This window comes from Dicentrarchus labrax, unplaced genomic scaffold, assembly GCF_905237075.1.
Source record: "Dicentrarchus labrax unplaced genomic scaffold, dlabrax2021, whole genome shotgun sequence".
In the NCBI taxonomy this organism is placed as follows: domain Eukaryota; kingdom Metazoa; phylum Chordata; class Actinopteri; family Moronidae; genus Dicentrarchus; species Dicentrarchus labrax.
The window spans coordinates 383,750-407,594 of record NW_026136719.1 but is presented as its reverse complement, the minus strand read 5'-3'; the positions used below and the strand labels follow the sequence as shown (position 1 = coordinate 407,594).

The 23,845-nt window shown below is 38.5% G+C and overlaps 2 long non-coding RNA genes and 3 gene segments (V, D, J or C); all 5 read left to right on the top strand.

Annotated features, from left to right (window-relative positions):
- Positions 1-794: 794 nt before the first annotated feature.
- LOC127351839 (Ig heavy chain V region XIG14-like) lies at positions 795-18,728 on the top strand. The segment is given in 3 exon segments: positions 795-899; positions 1,001-1,187; positions 18,313-18,728. Coding segments are annotated over 3 exon segments (243 nt in total).
- LOC127351849 (uncharacterized) lies at positions 2,432-5,968 on the top strand. The gene is made up of 2 exons (XR_007880986.1): positions 2,432-4,139; positions 5,749-5,968. It is a non-coding gene; the product is annotated as an uncharacterized LOC127351849 (long non-coding RNA).
- LOC127351837 (Ig heavy chain V region 5A-like) lies at positions 6,778-10,806 on the top strand. The segment is given in 2 exon segments: positions 6,778-6,934; positions 10,481-10,806. Coding segments are annotated over 2 exon segments (348 nt in total).
- Positions 14,655-15,188, top strand: LOC127351834 (immunoglobulin heavy variable 3-7-like). The segment is given in 2 exon segments: positions 14,655-14,773; positions 14,863-15,188. Coding segments are annotated over 2 exon segments (360 nt in total).
- Positions 18,729-21,812: 3,084 nt separating the features above from the next.
- Positions 21,813-22,419, top strand: LOC127351847 (uncharacterized). The gene is made up of 3 exons (XR_007880984.1): positions 21,813-21,896; positions 22,006-22,071; positions 22,173-22,419. It is a non-coding gene; the product is annotated as an uncharacterized LOC127351847 (long non-coding RNA).
- The last annotated feature ends 1,426 nt before the right edge of the window (positions 22,420-23,845 follow it).

Here is a 23,845-nt window from a genome sequence, read left to right as displayed (position 1 = left end):
TGGAGTGGATCGTTTATATCAGCAGTGGGAGTTGCAACATCTACTACTCTCAGTCAGTTCAAGGCCGGTTTACCATCTCCAGAGACAACAGCAGACAGCAGGTGTATCTGCAGATGAACAGTCTGAAGACTGAAGATTCTGCTGTTTATTAGTGTGCTCAAGAGCCACAGTGACACAGGAAGGAGCAACGCTGTACAAAAACTTACAGTAACTCATCCTCACTGGACTGACTATGAGAAATATTTCTGTTTTATAATCATTTAAACACATTACTGTAACATTCACTTCCTCACAAAACAGCCAGACAGCACAGCAGTCTGGTTGCTTGAATAAATAATAATGAATCCTTTTTTTTCATATTTGTCAAAATAAATATAAACATAAATAAATAAATGCACATAACCAGTCACAGGCAATATAACAACCCCAGGTAAAAACCATTGCAAGTCTCTGAATAACAAATAATAAAATAATAAGTTGGTTAAAAGATTGAATGAATTAATTTATTTTCGTGAGGACAAAAACAGACTTTATTACAAATTTTGTGGGCTGCAGAAAAAAAGTAATACAACACAGTGTAACCAATTAGTGTTGGCAGGGTGTAATAAGTAAAGTTATAATATTACTTTTGAAAACAGTACAGGGTAATGAGTAATACATTATTGTGTTATTTGCCCAACAGTGTTTATGACAAATCCAAGCTTGCCTGTGACAGTTGATCCTTCTTTTATAGCCTGTCAGTGTCCTTCTCTATGCAAAGTGAACTTCCTCACAGTCTGCTATAAAGACTTGATATCATGCTGTCAGTTGCAGCAGAAGAAGAGAAGCTCCCATCAGATCACCTTCAATACCAACCATGTTCTCTGTAGCTCTGCTGCTGCTGCTGGCTGCTGGATCCTGTGAGTCTCACTGAGGCAGAGACACTGACAGTATGATCACAGCACACTGACTGTTCACTGTTATCACACTGATTCAATATGCAACATGTTTTCCTCCACAGGTGTAAAGTGTGAACAGTTGACACAGCCAGCCTCTGTGACTGTGCAGCCAGGTCAACGTCTGACCATCACCTGTCAGGTCTCTTATTCTGTTAGCAGCTACTACACAGCTTGGATCAGACAGCCTGCAGGGAAAGGACTGGAGTGGATTAGTTCTGATACACGCATCAAAGATTCACTGAAGAACAAGTTCAGTGTCAACTTAGACTCTTCCAGTAACACAGTGACTCTAAACGGACAGAATGTGCAGCCTGAAGACTCTGCTGTGTATTACTGTGCCAGAGAGACACAGTGAGAGACAATAACAAGAGAGTCGTACAAAAACTACTTCCTCTATTTAAATATTTCAGTTATATTTTATGTCATTTGATTAAATGTTAATTTCATTTTCAAATATAGAGAAGTATAATTTAAATCTTCTCTTTTTAAGAAAGTTGTTCAAATTCACTGTAAAACCTATATAAAGAAAGGTTAATAAATAAGAAATTAAAAGCTTCAACATCAAAATGAATTGATACTTTCATTGCTTTGAGTATGTTCAGTACAGTTTGTTTGTTTAGATGTTAAGTATTTATATACAGGTTTGTTAGTTTAGTTTATTGTCATATTGGAAATATAGTGTCTTTCTGACAATCATCACACAATACAATAAATAATTATTCTACTTTGAGTCACAGTCGAGAGTGTGTCCTATAGTGAACATTAATTCTTCAGTTTCAGCAAACAGACTAAATCTATGTGGTGAAACACATTTAAAATAATAAAATGATGTGTATTTGATATCCAGGAAGGAAGGAAGAGTTTCTGTTGATGTTTGAGAGAATGACAAAACTGTAAATCATCATCCTTTAAAGGAAGTCTGTTTCATGTTGATTTCATTGCACTGTCAGACCATGCTGAATAAAGTTAAAACTGGGCAAGAAATATATTTAAATATAGTGAAAATATGACTGGACAACACAAAGCATTGAGGAGCATTATTACAGACCATCTTATTTACAGAGGTTTAATTTCCTAATAGTATGTTCACAGTACAATGCCTTGTATGTTTTTCCTGTTGTTCAAATATTCAGTTAAAGTGCACTCATCTTCTATCTTCCCTTTTTAATCCTGTAGAGGGAGGTCTATGCAAACTCTTCATTCTTTATAAACACACCAACAGCAACTGTGAAATCATTTTAGGCAGGACAACTGACACAGTCTTATAAATCTTAGAAAGACTTTGATCAGAAAATCAGTGAACTCCACAATTTACTATAGAATGGAAAATATTTGTAATGGCTATTCATGGTAAGAAAATCAATTCTGATATAACAAAATGTAATGTTTAATATTGTATGTATGACACATAAATTCTTTGGTTACAGGAGTTTGGAGTGAGATCAAACTGGACTCCCTCTGAGGTGAAAAGACCTGGAGAGACAGTGAAGATGTCATGTATCATTAGAGGTGGGCGATATATATCGTTTGCGATAATATCGTCATTGTTGTTTTGACGATGTGCAAATTTCCATTATCGAGTTTTTAAATTACTTCGACAAAAACAATGAAACGCCCGCGGGAAACTCCTCACATCCATTAATACACGGTGCAGCAGCGCTCTCTACAGCATGGCAGGATTCAGTCACACAACTAGTGGGCCTCTCGCTAGCATCCTCCTTGCAACAGTTTAGCAGCGCGTTGCGATGGTAGAGAGAAAATGCAAGCACCTCCAGTCCCTGAAGCTACCGGTACTTCAGATGATTTAGTGCCGAGACGTGGGCTTCAGCGTTCAGAGCGCTAAGCGCCTTCAGCGGTAAAAAGATGTCAGCGGAGACGTTTTTTTAGCGCAGCGCTCAGAGTGCTTCAAGTTGAAATCTGTTCAACTTTTAACACCGCTGGGCGCTTGGAAAATGAGTTTTTGAGCGCTCTCAGCGCTGTAAACGCGTTTGGTGGACACAAGTCCAGCTCAGACAATTCTAATCACATTTTAAAGGATATCGGCTGATTATCGTTATCGCCAAAATCCCAAAAAATATTGAGATATTATTTTTTGCCCATATCGCCCACCCCTATGTATCATATCCGGTTATAGCATGACAAGCGGCTATTTTTCCTGGATTCGACAGAGGCCAGGGAAAGCTCTGGAGTGGATTGGAACAATTAATTCAGGTTCAAGCTCTGTTACCTATTCCAGCTCCTTTCAAAGTTGTTTCATTATGACTGAAGATGTGTCCAGCAGCACTCAGTACCTCGAGGTCAACAGCCTGACAGCAGAAGATTCTGCTGTTTACTTCTGTGCTCGAGAAACCACAGTGACTGAAGACAGTGGAGCAGCTGCACAAAAACCTCCACAAACAACAAACAGCAGTGTGATCTTCTTCACTTCTGGGTTTTCTCATATATGGATATGAACACATATATAGTGTCACAAGTAATGTTCATGTAAAGTCAGTGGAGAGAAATTAGCAAATAAATTAGCAGCTTGAAGCATAGCAGCCCTTCCTGTTCTTATATAACAGTATGCTGATGTCACGGGGGGAAGTTTGATTTTATTTAAGCATGCTTTTACTTTGAATTTGCTGTGTTTTTGTCTTTATTATTGCATGCTTTTATTTTGAAGTGTGGTGTGTGTGTTTGTTTCGTTGGTTTTACTTCCCCACCGGAGACATGCCTTAATCAAGAGTAAGGACTTACACCTGGGACCCAGAGAGGGAAGTGACTGTTCTTGGATAAAAAGGACACTATCGAAGACACCCGGGGCACGAGGGAGGACACGGAGGGCACAACGGGCCGGACAGCAGGAAGCAGACAGAGAGACAGAGCGGATCATCGGCCTGGACGAGGTCTGAAGAGACACCGGAGCAAACACCGACCGCTAGCGGCTATAATTGGGAGAAGGTAAAACTTCTCCCTCCCGCGTAAGTCCCGTTTTAGACCGGTGTTTGTGTAGTGTGTAATATATAAAGTTGTGCCTTGTTAAAGGACATTGACTGGCCCTGAGTTTCCCTCGACAGGCTGCCGAAGAGCGGAGCCAGGTGAAGAGCAGGTGGTCGCCACCAGAGACCCGCGACTGCCGTTGTTGACCTCCCACTCCATCCGTCCTGCATTATTTTAGCTGGGTTTTAGTTGTTTCTGTTCTTTGTTTTAGTTTCTTTGAAGGTAGAGCTTTTAGTTGTTTTTACTTATCTTAAAATAAATTGTGTTCAACTCCTACTGGCTGTACTCATTGTTTTAAAAAGAACACTGTTTACTGCTCTCCCCCGACATAAAACAACCTGTTTACCCTAACTTTAATTTGGTGATCCTAACAGGTCCTAGGCCTCAGCTAAAAACCTAGGTGGCGTTGTCGGCACTTGTGTTTTAATTTATCCACCTTAGCACGGCTCACACTTACAAGTAGTGATTGAGACCAAAGTGTAGTTTGCTACCAAACTAAACTGCATTTGACATTTAACATGTCAACATGTATTGGACGTGATGTATAACACAATCTCATTGCCCTAACACTCAGATCTGCTGTTGATACATGAGCGCTCATGTACACTGGATATTGTGATCAGTGAACAACAACTCTGTCTTGTCTCATCCTCACTGGGCTGAAAGACCCTGCACTGTGTCACATGATTGATGACCTCAAAGGGAAATCAAACAATAGAAGACACAGACCAAAGATCTCAAACCGCTGGGCTACCCAGCCCTCCACCCCCTCCCTGCACATGATATCAATAATACAATAATATAACTGAGAACAAGAGAGCAGGTTCCAGGGCTTTATTTGTTGTTCTGGAAACAACAAATATGATTATAAAAATGTACAGAAACTGCTGTTTACATTTTGTTATGTTAGTAATGGAAATATATAAGTTATTGAGCATAGCGTTAGTTCAGGCAGGGCACGAAGTCAGGCTTAGCTGTCAGTTACAGCTATATCATATGATCACAGCTAGTCATAAACATACATCAGCTGATTCCTCTAAACTTCCCATTGGATACCATACACAGTCAGCTGACAGCTCACCTGATTTCCTCAAGCATCCAATTGGCAAACATCTACATGGCGCCTTATTTAAGCTGCTTTAGCCTGCCTGCCTATCTCTGCTCCTTTTTATGTTGTTTCTAATTAATCAATGTCATTTTCTGATTGCCATTGATGCTTGCTCTGTTCTGTACCCGGGGGGTCTCTGCTGCCGCTCTCCTTGTCTTAAACTTTTCCATGTATGCACATGGAAGGGCAGGGAGGTGTGCTCTCCCTGCCTTAAGGTTTTCCACGTAGGCACGCGGAAGGACAAGGAGGTCCCAGAACAGAGCCATACCGCCAAATGTAAATTCTGCTTGGAATATAAGATATTTTGACAAAAGTGGTCCTGACTGAACTTGAATGTTGAGGCCTCTTTGAGCTTGAGACCCCCTGACACAAACATCTGATTACCACTTATGTATGACTGGATTTAAAGTTCTATTTCATGAGTAATGTTGACAGGTTGATGCAATAAAACAAGCAATATACTGTAGTTATTTAGGGATAAAAGGCAGCTACATCTCCATGGCCAGCAACAAACCTGTTCCTTTACACATTTTAATTAGAAATAAACACAATAATTTAACAAACCAATAACACAAGAAACAAAAACATATAAATCACACTGCATGATATTTGACTGTTTATTTTATTCCTGCTACAACACACAGATACAGTTAAAATGTGTCAATTACAAAAAGTAAGTTATGAACTACCAAAAGATTTTGTTTTTTGCATTTTGTCTCACAGGTTTCAGTTCCTGAGCAGCCGTTTTCCTCTCGAGGCTCTAAGTCGTCTTCAAACATCTGCAAACATGGAAACTGTTAAATGTCTTTAATGCAAACCTGCAGACAGTTCTCATATTATTTACATGGTTCTCACTGCTGTCACTGTATTTCTGTTTGAAGCAGATACAATCAGTACAGTCAGTGAGCAAATTAATGAATAAATAAATGCTGCGATATTACAACAGCCATTTTGTTTTTTATTATCCTCATACTGTATGTTTGAAGTTAACAATGAATGTGATGAAGGAGGTGCTGACAGTAAATTAATTCTTTCAAAAAAACAGCTCACGTCATATTCAAAGTGTGTCATCATGGTTATTGCAGTGTGGATTTAAATGAATATGTTTTCCATTATCCATGATTCAGGTTATAATAGGTAATATTCATATTAAGAATAATTATCCTGGTTATTGTGTGCAATTATAGAAAAAAATAGTCAACATTTAGACAGTAATAGTTTACAGTAAGAGCAAAGTTAAAGTTGTTTCGGTTCTGTAAATGCAGGGACATTTTCAAAATTTACAGTTGAGTGTGTAATGACGTTAAAATATCATATGTAAAGCAGAGGTGATTTCCAGGCATGTTTTCACTCTGCAGATATAATAACAGACTCTTCTATTAATAGTTTATAAAAATAGCAAAGGTTACAGTTGTTTCTTTAAGTGTAAATGTAAAGTTTAATTTTCAAAATGTTACAGTTGAGTGTGTACTGAAATTAAAATATAATATGTGCCTGGTTAGCTCAGTGGATACAGCTGGCAACCCATGTACTGAGGCTGAGTCCTTGCTGCAGAGGGTTCAAATCCGATCTGCGGCCCTTTGCTGTGTGTCATCCTCTTTCCTGTCTGTCTTCAGCTGTCACTATCATAAAAGCCCAAAAAATATTTAAAAAAATCATCTGTAAAGCAGAGGTGATTTCCAGGCATGTTTTCACTCTGCAGATATAATAACAGTCAACAGACTCTTCTATTGGCTCCAGTTAGAACAACATTGAGGCTTCATATGTTTGATTCTATGCAAACTCAGTGACCTTCCTTGTTACTCAGCTATAAAAACTTCCCATCAGGCTGTCAGTGGAGTTCACAGCACGTCAGTTTCAACATAAACCATGTTCTCTGTAGCTCTGCTGCTGCTGTTGGCAGCTGGATGTGAGTCTCTCTGGATTTGTCAAAGTCAACAGTTATTCTTTTGCAGTATAACTTGATCATTTGTTACAAAACATTTTCTTTTTTAACAGGTGTGAAGTGTGAACAGTTGACACAGCCAGCCTCTGTGACTGTGCAGCCAGGTCAACGTCTGACCATCACCTGTCAGGTCTCTTATTCTGTTAGCAGGCACTACACAGCTTGGATCAGACAGCCTGCAGGGAAAGAACTGGAGTGGATTAGTTCTGATACGGACATCAAAGATTCACTTAAGAACAAATTCAGTGTCACCTTGGACTCTTCCAGTAACACAGTGACTCTAAATGGACAGAATGTGCAGCCTGAAGACTCTGCTGTGTATTACTGTGCCAGAAGACACACAGTGAGAGATAATAACAGGAGAGTCATACAAAAACTACTTCCTCTATTTACAACCACTGAGAACATTAACTTTCTACAGTATCACTGTTCTTAACTGTAATTGGTTCAAGGTTTAATTTAATTGTCATAGTAAAATACAGGATTGCACAATTAAAAGCAATTGAATGGAATTATTAAAATAAAAAAGAACAAAGTTAAAGACTAAATTATATTTACAAGGAAGATATACGGTTACACACAGAAAAAACAGATATATGTAGGTAAGTAAAGCGTTATTTATTAAGCACTTTACAGTTACAACGTTTTTCACAAACAAACAACAAATAAAAATGAGTAAAATGAAAAGTTAACATAAGTTAAGCACAATAAGAGAGAGACCAAACTAAAACACACAAAAACAAAGACAAGACAGGAGATCTATAAATAGCCTTGTCCATAGAGATTGGTTTCTAGAAGCTACTTAAAACAGTCCAAAGATAATTTCAGTGATTGGGGAAGATGATTCCAGAGGGCTGGAGCTAAAACAGCAGACAGCAGTCATCTTTTGTTTTGCAGTTGGAACGGGGGATGGATAAAGGGCCAAGATTTGAAGATCGGAGTGGTCGGAAAGTGGAATGAGGAACAGACGGTGATCAGAAGTTTAACTGGAGACAAGGTCATGAAGTGTTTTCGGTGTAATCAGCAGGATCTTATAATGAATTCAGAATTTCATGGGAAGCCATGCAGTGAAATGTATAGATAGTTTTTAATCAAGCCATGAAAACTGGCTCTGTCAGGGTTCTGAGGGGAACCCAGAAGCAGACCGGACAAGAGGTTGAGTTTAAACGGTTTATTAGACAACCAGTGAATAGTGAAAAAAAGGGGAAGCTGGCAGGCGAGAGTGGGAGTCCAGAGGTGGGGGTGATCCAGAGAGTGGCTGGCTGGTAGACCTGGAGTGTGGGGATCCAGTGGCTGGCTTACAGGAGGCGTGGACTGAGTGGACAGGGTTCCAGGGCTGAGTACCAGGAATAATTCCTGAGGCAGAGAGACACGGTTAGTTGCAGACAAAAACAGACGGCAAGAGAACGGCTCAGGCAGGCAGAAGCAGACAGGCAACAAACGGTAGCAATGATAAATAACTGGCTGGAAAGCAGTAGCATACTCAATACTTCACAACAATCCGGCGTTGACTCGATGTGAGTCCTTAAGTACTGCTGAAGACTAATGAGGAGCAGGTGTGGTGATGACCTCAGCCAGGTGTGTGAGCAGCCAGAGATAGACATCACAGAGGTAGATACATTCTGTCTGTGGTTATTCACATTGGTCATTTTGTTGATCCTATTTGCTTTCAATAGATATGATATTTACAATGTTTGTACAGCCTTTAAAAGTAAATATGAATATGAGTGATAGTGTACTTGTGACAAACATAAAGGGCTTTTGAGGATTTTGTTATCATTTGATTCACAACTCTAGAACATCTAAAATAACACAACATCAAGTCAACATACCGTGAACTTCTGTTATCAGTTATGCTCTGAAGGTTTTTCAATTTCCTGGCCTAAACATATCCTCTTTAGAGAGTCACTTCCGCCTCTCTCTGCACCTCTGGGACCACACCTGTGGCAGCGAAACTTTGTAGAAACCATCAGATGAGCTACAAATAAACTTCCTCAAAGACTCATCTTTCACAGCACATATATTTGCATCTCAGCATGTATCCAGGCGTGAATTGGCTGACATACATACAGCAAACTCACATCTTCACAGACAGAAGCAACACTCAAGCCTTCAGAATAGTGTCAACATAAGCATTTTGAACAAAGTGTGTCACTGACTGCCACTGCTTGACTAATGGGATATTATAAGAGAAGTCTACCAAGAACTTTTAGAGGGTTGTGATTCTGGATTTTAAAATGAGGCTGCCACAGGGATTCTGTACATCCGTAGTGGGTCATTAAGGCGGCCAGGCATGTCACCGTTGTGCAGCTGGAAACCATAAAGGACATTTACCATAAACAGTAAGGTTTCAGCATCCTGGATTCACATTCAGCAGCTATCGTATGGCCTGGGTCAGACAGGCTCCTGGAAAAGGACTGGAGTGGAATGATAATGGTGGCAGTACCAAATTCTACTCTCAGTCAGTTCAAGGCCAGTTTACCATCTCCAGAGACAACAGCAGACAGCAGGTGTATCTGCAGATGAACAGTCTGAAGACTGAAGATTCTGCTGTTTATTATTGTGCTCGAGACTCACAGTGACTGGAGTTGGTTGAGCAGCTGTACAAAATCCTTTTCTCATCCTCAGTGGGCTGATAGACCCTGCCCTGTCTCACATGATGAATGTCCTCAGGTCCAGTAATTTTTATGCAAACCAGCAGCATCACACTGAAGTTTACATACAATTTACATGATCCTTGCTGTCACTATATTTCTGCTTGCAGCGGATACAATATGTGAGTGAATAAATGCATAAATTAATGGTGCAGAAAAACACTGCAATCAATTGAAAACATGATAAACACACTGTCAACATGGCACAGAAAGCAATATTCCGATTGCTCCTTTGGTTTCAATGGATGCACATCATCATTGTTATTGCAGTGCTGATTGTAATGAATATCATTATCCATCATTCATGTTAATACTCACATAAAGAATAATTATCCTTGTCATTGTTTGAAATTACATAATGTTTTAATACCAAATTGTTGTCAAAATATTTAGACGGCAATAGTTTAAAGTTAAAAAAAGCAAAGGTTACAGTTTTTTATTATTTAACTGTAACTGTAAATGTAAAGTTTAATTTTAAAAATGTTACAGTTGAGTGTGTAATAAAGTTAAAATATCATATGTAAAGCAGAGGTGATTTCAGGCATGTTTTCACTCTGCAGATATAAAAACAGTCAACAGACTCTTCTATTGGCTCCAGTTAGACCAACATTGATGCTTCATATGTTTGATTCTATGCAAACTCAGTGACCTTCCTTGTTACTCAGCTATAAAAACTTCCAATCAGGCTGTCAGTGGAGTTCACAGCACGTTAGTTTCAACATAAACCATGTTCTCTGTAGCTCTGCTGCTGCTGTTGGCAGCTGGATGTGAGTCTCTCTGGATTTGTCAAAGTCAACAGTTCTTCTTTTGCAGTATAACTTGATCATTTGTTACAAAACATTTTCTTTTTTAACAGGTGTGAAGTGTGAACAGTTGACACAGCCAGCCTCTGTGACTGTGCAGCCAGGTCAACGTCTGACCATCACCTGTCAGGTCTCTTATTCTCTGAGCAGCTATGCCACAGCTTGGATCAGACAGCCTGCAGGGAAAGGACTGGAGTGGATTGGAGGTGCATGTGTTGGATGCACAACATATTACAAGGATTCACTGAAGAACAAGTTCAGTATCGACTTAGACTCTTCCAGTAACACAGTGACTCTAAACGGACAGAATGTGCAGCCTGAAGACTCTGCTGTGTATTACTGTGCCAGAGAGACACAATAACACAAACCATCAGTAGACCTGAACAAAAACCCCTCAGTTCTGAACACTTGTAACATGAAGCCACCAGAGGAGGAGCCCTCAGACCACTAATGATTTCAACACCAGTTCACTGTTACAGTGAAGACAGAAACACACTTCAGACTATAGCAGCATAACTAAGGGATGGTTCAGGACTCACCTGATCCAGCCCTAACTATAAGCTTTATCAAAGAGGAATATCTTAAGCCTACTCTTGAATGTGGTGAGGGTGTCTGCCTCCCGAACCACAACTGGAAGCTGGTTCCAGAGGAGAGGAGCTTGGTAACTGAAGGCTCTGGCTCCTGTTCTACTTTTAGAGACTATAGGAACCACAAGTAGCCCAGCATTCAGAGAACGTAGTGTTCTAGTGGGGTAATAGGGTACTATGAGCTCTTTAAGATATGAAGGGGCCTGACACATTAGAAACACTGAATAGTCAGATGAATGATGGAGATAATGTTGATTTCTGTTTCCACAGGTGTGAACAGTATTGATCTCATCCAGTCAGACTCAATGGTTGTGCAGCCTGGACAGTCTTTGACCATCACCTGTCAGGTCTCTGGATATTCTTTGACTGATAACAGCTATGCAACAGGTTGGATCAGACAGTGTGAAGGAAAACCAATGGATTGGATTTTGCATCGACGGGGTGGAGGAGACTTTTATCAAAACAATGCTCTGAAGAACAAGTTCCTTCACAACACACACACTTCTAATAGCTCAGTGACTCTAACAGGGCAGAATGTGCAGCCTGAGGACACAGCTGTGTATTACTGTGTACGTCGGTCCACAGTGATACAAACCACCAACAGACCTGCACAAATACCCAGCAACCATGTGACTCAAATACACACACTCATTGTTAAAGTACATTTAAATAAATTTGTTATTCAGTCGAGTATTTGTGGCCAGTTACTCTCTGAGAGAGAAGTTGTTGAGTTTTTAAATTGATTTAATCATTCTGCTGATTACAGCCATGACTTTCTGAAGCAATGTGTTCCTAATGACTTTATATCATGGTGGAATACTTTCCGTACCCACTGTAAATGTCCTCACTTCAACTAGTCAAAGAAAATGATACAATACAATTCCTTTGTGAGAACCACTTACATTTTAATAGAAAAATAATTAGAACAGACATATAAATGTAGAAATAATATTACTGTATATATTTTGGAATATTTTGCATATTCCACAGAACTTCATTCAAAGTAACTCCTCAATAGCTGAACAACAGCCCAATAGTGAGAGCATTAAGTATTTTTTATAGTATATATGTATGTATAATTGTATGTTTTAGTTTAGTTTAAATGTAGATTTGTGTTTATCTTTTCTGTTCTGTATTTCACATTCCATATATTTTTAACAACAAATTAAAATATATAATCATAAAACATGTTTTGTACCTGTGTTCTTGTATGTTGATGCTTGGAGAAGAAAACACGTTTTGTTCTTTTTGTGTACAAAAACAATAACAAAACTTTCAAGTTTATCATTCAAATACAGAAACACCAACTTTCATTAATTATATTTTCTCTTGTAGAAATAATTCTCTATTTTAAGTTAATTGGTGTTCCATGTTCCCTTTTTAAACCTGCAGAGGGAGCTCTATGCAAACTCTTCCCTCATTACGAACATCATCAGCAACTCACTGAACACTGAAGTTTCACATGATCCTTGCTGTCACTGTATTTCTGTTTGCAGCGAATACAATATGTGAGCGAACAAATGCATTAACAAATGCTGCAGTAAAACGCTGTGCTCAAACTTCATCAGGAATGTGGTGTCATATTCAAAGTCTGCTGTAATTAATTTAACACACTGAACACACTGTAAACATGTTTAATAGAAAGCAACATTCTGGTTGCTCTTTTGTTTCATTGGATGCACATTATCATTGTTATTGCAATACTGATTTTATTGAATATGTTTTCCATTATCTATGATTTGTATTCACATCAAGAATAGCTATAATGATCAATACAGTTGTTGCAGTTATACAAACTGACATGTTTTAATATTGAAATGTAGCCAAAACAATACATTTAGACAATAATAGTTTACAGTTAATGAAAAGTACAGTTTGATGTTCAAAATGTTACAGTTGAGTGTGTAATAAAGTTAAAATATCATATGTAAAGCAGAGGTGATTTCCAGGCATGTTTTCATGGATTTGGATTACATTTTTAATATAACCCCCCAACTCTGATAGGAGGTGCTAAATTCATTCTCTCAGGGAAACAGCTCACTTCATATTCAGAGTGTGTTTGAATCATTTGAAAACATGATAAACACACATGTCTTATAGAAAGCAACATTATTGGTGATTGTCCCTTTAGTTTCCATGGGTGCACATTATCATTGTTACATTAATGTATATATTCTGCATTATAATTACTGTTAATATTCACATTAAGATTATGATAATGATCCTTATCATTGTTTGCAATTATACAAAAATTTCAATATTGACTTGTTTAGATTTAGAGAGTAATAGTTTACAGTAAGAGCAAAGTTAAAGTTGTTTCAGTTCTGTAAATGCAGAGGAAATTTTCAAAATGTTACAGTTGAGTGTGTAATGAAGTTAAAATATCATATGTAAAGCAGAGGTGGTTTCAGGCATGTTTTTACTCTGCAGATATAATAACAGTCAACAGACTCTTCTATTGGCTCCAGTTAGACCAACATTGATGCTTCATATGTTTGATTCTATGCAAACTCAGTGACCTTCCTTGTTACTCAGCTATAAAAACTGTGAAGTGTGAACAGTTGACACAGCCAGCCTCTGTGACTGTGCAGCCAGGTCAACGTCTGACCATCACCTGTCAGGTCTCTTATTCTGTTAGCAGCTACTACACAGCTTGGATCAGACAGCCTGCAGGGAAAGGACTGGAGTGGATTGGAAGCAGAGCTAGATCCACCACATATTACAAAGATTCACTGAAGAACAAGTTCAGTATCACCATAGACTCTTCCAGTAACACAGTGACTCTAAACGGACAGAATGTGCAGCCTGAAGACTCTGCTGTGTATTACTGTGCCAGAGAGACACAATAACACAAACCATCAGTAGACCTGAACAAAAACCCCTCAGTGCCTGAACACTTGTAACATGAAGCCACCAGAGGAGGAGCCCTCAGACCACTAATGATTTCAACACCAGTTCACTGTTACAGTGAAGAGAGAAACAGACATGATAAGAATTAAGAAAATAATATAGAATATTAATGATATCAAAAACACATGGAGGCATTTTAGAAAACATTTTTTTCTCTGTCTGCCTCAGAAATGTAAATCATTTATTTGCATTGACTGAAAAACATGGTTATTAATGTCAAACACGTATTGAAGAGTTACATGTTATTCCTTTTCAATGCTTAATTAATATTCTCAAATGTATTCTTCACTGTTATTGCTACTTGGGTTTTTGGTCCCTTAAGTCTTGAAAATAGTATGATATATGAAATTTGAAAGAGATTTTCTTGTGAGAAATTCAACATTGTAACATAATGAACAACATTTGTTAGGGTGTTATTTGACATTCATTTACATTAAAATGTAAAATGTTAAAAAATACTCACTTTAGGTGTATGGTAATATTGATAAACTATTGTCGAGGTCTTCCCATGATGCAGACTGTGGTCTATAATGTGGTCTTTAATAAGGGTCAACCAACTTAAATAATGTGTTTGTCAACATGTTGCACAAATTATACTGAAACATGCAAGAGGGACTCTTGGAGGAATGACTAATGTACAGTAAACATTTATTCTGCAGTTTCACCAAACATCAACTGAGATCCAAGTCAAATCCAGTTCCACACTGTGAGGAGGAGTTAATGCAAAACTCAGATGTCTTCCACCTCTACTTATCTGACTGCAGAGAGGATGACAGAGAACAGTGGACACACAGTTTAACATGATGGACTATAGGACAGGACTGCTGCTGTTAACTATCTGCTGGGCAGGTGAACATCTTCAATGATCTTGATTTGACATATTTTCATTTGTGCTGCCAATGTAACACATGACATGAATATCTTTCTTGGTTTAACAGGTGTTGATGGTCAGACTCTGACAGAATCTGAACCAGTGGTTAAAAGGCCTGGAGAATCTCACAGATTGACCTGTACAACCTCTGGATTGTCATTCAGCAGCTACTGGATGGCCTGGATCAGACAGGCTCCTGGAAAAGGACTGGAGTGGGTTGCCACTGATGGTGGTGGTAGTAGCAAATACTACTCTCAGTCAGTTCAAGGCCGGTTTACCATCTCTAGAGACAACAGCAGAGAACAGCTGTATCTGCAGATGAACAGTCTGAAGACTGAAGATTCTGCTGTTTATTATTGTGCTCGAGACCCACAGTGACACAGGAAGGAGCAACGCTGTACAAAAACTTACAGTACTCATCCAAACTGGACTGATGGACTAAGAGAAACAATAATTTCAGTTATTTTGAAGAAATACATGAAAACTGAAATATTATTAACCAACAATTATTAACAACAATAACCTTTGAATAAATACAATGTTTTAATGATCAGTTCCTCACTGATCAAGGTCAGCACAACAATCACAAACATACTACATGTATATTTCAGTCATATTAACCCTCATCCTAACATACTGTTTTTATACTCTGACGATCATTCAACAAACAATAATAACCATTTAAACACATTAAAATCTGTGACTGTAACAATCACTTCCTCACAAAACAGCCAGACAGCACAACAGTCTGGTTACTGAAATCATTGTCCAGTTATGATGAAAAGAAATACTACACACAAGCCCAAACTTTTCTTTCTGTTTTTCACATTCACAGAATAAACAACAACAGTTTATTGGTGTTCTCACATATGTAGTTGAGACAGGGAACAATACATATTCTGTTGATCTGAGTGTAAATGTGAATGTTTGACTTGTTTTAGATGATTTGTTAAGAATGTACCAACTTTAACATTAAGTTCTGTTTTAAATAATAAAGATACTTTCTTGTTTTCTGTCTTTCAAAATAAATGTTCATAACACAATTCAAAGCTTTGACTACTTAATTAACTAATAGATCATTATAATTTACACAACTTCATAGAGATGTTAATTCTTCAAACTGGAATCAATAGTGAATCAATAGTCTATAGTGTGTTTGTCAGAGATGAAGAAAAGAGAAGAAGTTCCACCTTCTGTCTGTGTGAGAAGGACAAATGCCTGAAGATTTCATCCTAATGTTGAATTATTTAAATACACATTAGTCAGCTGATTTACTGTCATCAGGATGTAAAAGAGCCTCCTTGTGTGTTGCTCATAAGGAAGTGAAGTGTGTGTGTGTGTGCCAGTGAGAGGACAGAAGAGCTCACATCAGTTCAGCTTCAACATGAACATGTTCTCTGTAGCTCTGATACTGCTGCTGGCAGCTGGATCCTGTGAGGAGCTTTCAGTGGATTCACACTAATAAACACATTAGAAACACTGAATAGTCAGATGAATGATGGGGATAATGTTGATTTCTGTTTCCACAGGTGTGAACAGTATTGATCTCATCCAGTCAGACTCAGTGGTTGTGCAGCCTGGACAGTCTTTGACCATCACCTGTCAGGTCTCTGGATATTCTTTGACTGATACCACCTATGCAACAGGTTGGATCAGACAGTGTGAAGGAAAATCAATGCAATGGATTTTACTCCGGTGGGGAAGAGGATACTTTTTCCAAAACAATGCTCTGAAGAACAAGTTCCTTTACAACACACACACTTCTAATAGCTCAGTGACTCTAACAGGACAGAATGTTCAGCCTGAGGACACAGCTGTGTATTACTGTGTACGTCAGCCCACAGTGATACAAACCACCAACAGACCTGCACAAATACCTAGAAACATATGTGACCAACCAGTAACACATTCTAATAGAAGAATTGATGACTGAATTGAAAACCAATGGATTGGATTTCCCATCAGTGGGGTGGTAGCTCTGGCAGCTTTTATCAAAACAATGCTCTGAAGAACAAGTTCAGTTACAGCAGAAACACTTCTGCTTGAACAGTGACTCTAACAGGACAGAATGTGCAGCCTGAGGACACAGCTGTGTATTACTGTGTACGTCGGCCCACAGTGATACAAACCACCAACAGACCTGTACAAATACCCAGTAACCATGTGACTCAACTACACACACTCATTGTTAAAGTATAAATCAGTATTTGTGGCCAGTTACTCTCTGAGGGAGAAGTTGCTGAGTTTTTAAATTGATTTCATCATTCTGCTGATTACAGCCATGACTTTCTGAAGCAATGTGTTCCTAATGACTTTATATCACTGTTTTATGTCTGTTTTTTAAGGTTCTGGAGTGGCCATCTCAGTCTCCTGACCTCAATATTATTGAGCCACTCTGGGAAGATCTCAAACAGTTCATGCAAGACAGCCCAAGAATTTACAGTAACTGGAGGCTTTTTGCCAAGAAGAATGGGCAGCTTTACCATCTGAGAAAATAAAGCACCTCATCCACAAAAGACTTCGAGCTGTCATTGATGTTAAAGGGGGCAATAAACAATATTAAGAACTGGGGTATGTAAACTTTGGATCAGGGTCATTTGGGTAGTTTCTGTTGTCATTATGATTTAAACAGAGTAAACACAGTTGTTTGATAATAAATAGCTTCACCCAACCACTAACCATGAGTGAAAGAAAAGTTTTTGTGTTATCATTCATATTCTCGGAAAAATGGCCAAGAAATCATAAATTCTGCCAGGGTATGTAAACTTATGAGCACAACTGTATGAGGTCTTGCATTATTTATTGTATGATACAGGATTATGCAACAGCATCAACTGTATGTGTCCTTTCATGAACAAATGCCGTTAGTATGTCAATAATATACAATTTGGCCAAAAAGATATATAAAATGGTAATCACATTCTAAGACTATAATTAATGAAAAATATGTCTGTCCCAGCAGCAGCCAACTACTGTATTTTACAATGCAAATGTAATACACTACACTAATACACAGCTCTGATTCACAACACAATCCTATCTGGTGGTTTGGCCCACTGGCCCCGTCTTCTTCCGTCGCAGCAGCTTTAAGGCAATCGGTCTAATTGCTAAACTACTGCAGGTGTGCCTGACCAGTCGGAGGGTAGGGCGGTACCTGGAACAGGACACAGGACAGAGCAGAGGCAAAACATACAAATGTAACACTACATGTACATCTACTTTCCATGTTCTCTTTTTAGACCTGCAGAGGGAGGTCTATGCAAATGCTTCCTTCCTTATATTCACACCATTAACAGCTCTCAAATCATTTATGACAGAACAACTGGGACATTTTATAAATCTTAGAAAAAAATCATATCACTATAAGCGTGGAAAATATGATTTACTGGGGTTTATTCTTTATCGTCACTATTCATGGTAAGAAAGTAAATCTGCTTAAACACACTAAACAAACTCTTTTGTAAATATCTAACCTGCAAAACGACTTCGATGATAATCACCATTTCTTTTCTTGCAGGAGTTTGGAGTGAGATCAAACTGGACCAGACTCCCTCTGAGGTGAAAAGACCTGGAGAGAAAGTGAAGATGTCATGTATCATATCTGGTTATAGCATGACAAGCTACAATATTCACTGGATAAGACAGAGGCCAGGGAAAGCTCTGGAGTGGATAGGAGAGATGAACACAGGTTCAAACTCTGCTATCTATGGCAGCTCCTTTCAAAGTCGTTTCATCATGACTGAAGATGTGTCCAGCAGCACTCAGTACCTCGAGGTCAACAGCCTGACAGCAGAAGATTCTGCTGTTTACTTCTGTGCTTGAAGAGACGCAGTGACTGAAGACAGTGGAGCAGCTGCACAAAAACCTCCAGACAACAAACAGCAGTGTGATCTCAATGATATCTGTCTTTCACCACCTACAAAAGAACTTTCATACATCCACATTATATTTCTATGCTGTAAACAAACAAACAGTAATAGACGGAGTTTCTTCAAGTGTTAAATCCTATTAAATTGCCAATGTCATATTCAGAAGTAGAAACCATAAATTAAATGAATTTAGTTTGAAAAGAGGAACAAGCTGAAAACATTTCATCAGACAGAAAGCTTGACAGAATATAGTTACAATGGTAAAATGTCCACAATCCAAAACATATTCTTAAAAATGCAATATAATTCAGAAATATAGCAGATGCTGGTGATCACAATAAAACTGTTATTTGTTTCATTGTAAATGTTCTCATGTGCTGCCCATTATGCTCAAAGTGTGAGACAGAGAGCCTTCATAACAAGATAATTTATACTTTAACTTGTTAAGATTAATATGGTTGTGTTTTTACTGAAAACAACAAAATACTGATTTTATATATATTATAACATGCTAGCCAAACAAAACAGCTGACTTGGAGGGTTGACTCTTAAACATTAATTCCCCAGTTTCATATATCCAGTCCAGCTCCAGTTACAAAAGGTGTAAAGTGTGAACAGTTGACACAGCCAGCCTCTGTGACTGTGCAGCCAGGTCAACGTCTGACCATCACCTGTCAGGTCTCTTATTCTGTTAGCGACTACTACACAGCCTGGATCAGACAGCCTGCAGGGAAAGGACTGGGGTGGATTGGAATGAAACATACTTCAGCTTCATATTACAAAGATTCACTGAAGAACAAGTTCAGTATTGACTTAGACTCTTCCAGTAACACAGTGACTCTAAACGGACAGAATGTGCAGCCTGAAGACTCTGCTGTGTATTACTGTGCCAGAGAGACACAATAACACAAACCATCAGTAGACCTGAACAAAAACCCCTCAGTGCCTGAACACTTGTAACATGAAGCCACCAGAGGAGGAGCCCTCAGACCACTAATGATTTCAACACCAGTTCACTGTTACAGAATTTTTTTAATTCATTAATTATCCAGAATTTGAATGAGATTTTGATCTTATTAAACCGTCTAATCCTGATGTTATTATGATACTTTTTCCACTTTTGTAACATGTGATATGTACTTACTTGACAGATACTTTTGTCCAACATAGGCTTCATTTAAGAAAAGGCAAACAACATGTAAGAGTTGTTCAGTTGTGTTTTGTGTTTTCTTTTTCCTGTGAATAATTCTTAAGCAGAATATTATTTGGCCAACATTCTAATTTCAAATTCATATGCATGAATAAAATTAATTTGGCTCAAGTCACAGCTCTGACTAAACAACAAGCAATGACCAATCTGGTTCTCTCCACACTGTGAGGAGGAGTCAATGCCTAAACATATGAGTTATGGAGTTAAACCCGGGTTGAGCTTTGATTTTTGTTTCTTTTATCTCTCTATGGGGCAATTGAATATTTGCGCAAGAGCAAAAGCTAAAATAAGGTCAACAGTATGACATAATGACAGTAACATTTCATGCAAATTCAATTAAACTGACTTCTAAAAATTGATTCCAGTTTCACCAAAATACTGAAAGCCAAGTCCAATCTCGTTCTCTCCTCCCTGTGAGGAGGAGTCAATGCAAAACTCAGATGTCTTCCACCTCTACTTATCTGACTGCAGAGAGGATGACAGAGAACAGTGGACACACAGTTTTACATGATGGACTATAGGACAGGACTGCTGCTGTTAACTATCTGCTGGGCAGGTGAAGATCATATCTGATCTTTATTTCATATTTCATTTATGTTGCCAATGTAACATATGACATGAATATCTTTCTTTATTAAACAGGTGTTGATGGTCAGACTCTGACAGAATCTGAACCAGTGGTTAAAAGGCCTGGAGAATCTCACAGATTGACCTGTACAGCCTCTGGATTCACATTAGGCAGCTATCATTTGGCCTGGGTCAGACAGGCTCCTGGAAAAGGACTGGAGTGGATCGCTTTGATCTATACTGACAGTAGTGGCAAATACTACTCTCAGTCAGTTCAAGGCCGGTTTACCATCTCCAGAGACAACAGCAGACAGCAGCTGTATCTGCAGATGAACAGTCTGAAGACTGAAGATTCTGCTGTTTATTATTGTGCTCGAGAGCCACAGTGACTGGAGTTGGTTGAGCAGCTGTACAAAATCCTACAGTCCTAATCTTTACCACAATTATTTCACTAAAATTACTTTATTACCTTGAATTGAGAGAATACATTTTTAAAAACTTTTTCGCTCTGTTTACTCTTGTCCCTAACCCTTGTCAGACGACTCATCTTTGAAATGGTCATTACAGCAGTATAGCATCGTAAGATTGGGGTCATCCCTATGTTCCCCCGCTAAGGTTAGGGTTAGGGTTAGGGTTCCCCGGTCCCATACAAAGCGGGGAACATAGAACCCGGGGAACATAGGTACGCTCCCGTTAGATTTTGGCGTCAAGGCTCTGACTTCTTCACTCCCTACCTACCTACCTTAAAGCAGAGGGAGAGCTGGGACATTTTGCAGCTTAAATAGACCGCCAGATTGGAAGGGTGCGCTTTGTTAGTAATTATGGAGAGTGAGACAGCTCAAGTTGACTGCCTGAACTAGCTCTCAGGCTTCGCTCCATTTGCTTTTTTTGCACATCATCACACAAGTTTAAGTTCCTAACTAGTTTATTTCCTCTTGAGAAGTTTTCCTGTATGTCTATTAGCAAAATTTCTAGCTAACATTAGTTCAAAACGTCTTACTACTTCTCTCTTATGGGTCGGTTAGATAGCTTTCTATTCAAGCTAACGTTGTTGTGTTTGTGTAACACTTTGAATAAGTTGATTCTCAGTGTATATATATTATTCTGGGTCGCTTTTTGGCATCAAAACAAAGTTTTTGATAACAATGTTTGATAGCAAATGTTTAATAACTAACGTTAATTACAAACGCGGTGACGTTTGCTAGCAATATGGTTTTACATTAATGAATTAATTTAGTTAACTTATAGTTTGAGGTATGTTGTTTGCAATTGTTTGCTGCAGAGCACAGTAATTTATGTGAGTAGATAAACATATTCCTTTTATATCAACTCCCTATTATGCTCATACGTTATATGACACTTCCCCAGGAGCACTGTTAAAGTATTTAGGAGGAGGCACTGACTCAGCCCAGGGGCAATCCACCTCCTCAGGAGCAGCCAAGGCTGATGAATCAGGTGATCAAACACTGTCACCATATATATTTCATTTCTAGTCAAATTATCTCATTAAGATATACTAATATAAGATCTAATCATATGACAAGGGACATGTTTTTCATCTCAGGTCCATCTCTATCCTCTGCTCCATCCACTGTGCCCACTGTCCTCTCTGCAACCTCAGCTGTACCTGGTAAGTTAACAACAAAACAGCTTTTATAATTGCTCAGTGTACTGCAGAATATTCTGAGATGAATAATTTTGTCCAAAAATATTATTTTAATTTCCCTATAGGTCCTTCATCTTTGGTCATCAAGATTGATGTGTCTTCTTCAGCATCCAGTTTGGAGCAGGGTTCAGCAGCTCCGCCAGTTGACCCAGCTGAGTGTCCCTCTTTCCTGTCAGACTCAGAAAGGACTGAACAGGTATTAAGAGGGCCACTGCCTATAAAGGACACATTCACATTCCCAAAAAGACACGTGGCAGTAATAGAGGGCCCCAAAATCAAATTTTGCTTAGGGCCCCATGGAGGCTTGGGCCGGCCCTGACACAAACCATCAGTAGACCTGAACAAAAACCCCTCAGTGCCTGAACACTTAAAACATGAAGCCACCAGAGGAGGAGCCCTCAGACCACTAATGATTTCAACACCAGTTCACTGTTACAGTGAAGATAAAAAAATCTTCTTTCAGTTTAATGATTATATTTAACAGGTAACTGTTAGCTGTTAAGTAAATGCATTATTACCTGAATCTGAGTCTTCAGCCAAGTTCTTTTTAATGTTAAATTGTAAAACTGCACAATTTTATTATTCATTAATTATCCCAAATTTAGGGATGATTTTGTTTCTACTTAAACATTTAAATCCTGATGTTATTATGATCCTTGTTTCACTTTTGTAACATGTGATATATACTTATACTTTTGTCCAACAAAGGGTTAATTTAAGAAAAGGCAAACAACATGTAAGAGTTTGATTTTTCAGTTGTGTTTTCTTTTTTCTTTTTCCTGTGAATAATTCTTAAGTAAAATATTATTTGACCAAAATTCTATTTTCAAATAGAGTACAGCCTTTTACACCAATTTTAAATTCAGATGCATGAATAAAATTAATTTGGCTCAAGTCACAGCTCTGACTAAACAACAAGCAATGACCTGTCTGGTTCTCTCCACACTGTGAGGAGGAGTCAATGCCTAAACATATGAGTTATGAAGTTAAACCAGGGTTGATCTTTGATTTTTGATTCTTTTATCTCTGTATGGGGCAACTGGATATTTGTGCAAGAGCGAAAGCTAAAATAAGGTCAACAATATGACATATATAATGACAGTAACATTTCATGCAAATTCAATTAAACTGACTTCTAAAAATTGATTCCAGTTTCACCAAAATACTGAAAGCCAAGAACAATCTCATTCTCTCCTCCCTGTGAGGAGGAGTCAATGCAAAACTCAGATGTCTTCCACCTCTACTTATCTGACTGTAGAGAGGATGACAGAGAACAGTGGACACACAGTTTGACATGATGGACTATAGGACAGGACTGCTGCTGTTAACTATCTGCTGGGCAGGTGAAGAGTTTATCTGACCTTAATTTTACATTACTTTTATTTTTATCATCAGTGTCTGTTACTTGATGTTTTTTTATCCTCTTGACAGGTGTTGATGGTCAGACTCTGACAGAATCTGAACCAGTGGTTAAAAGGCCTGGAGAATCTCACAGATTGACCTGTACAGCCTCTGGATTCACATTCAGTGACTACTATATGGCCTGGGTCAGACAGGCTCCTGGAAAAGGACTGGAGTGGATTGCCTGGATTGATAGTGGTAGTGGTAGTACCAAATACAGTCAGTTCAAGCCACAGTGACACACCAGACTGCAACGCTGCACAAAAACTGAACAACACTGATCCCTGTGTGAGAAGCATTGAAACATGTCAGCCCTTTGAAAACAGTTTACCACTGA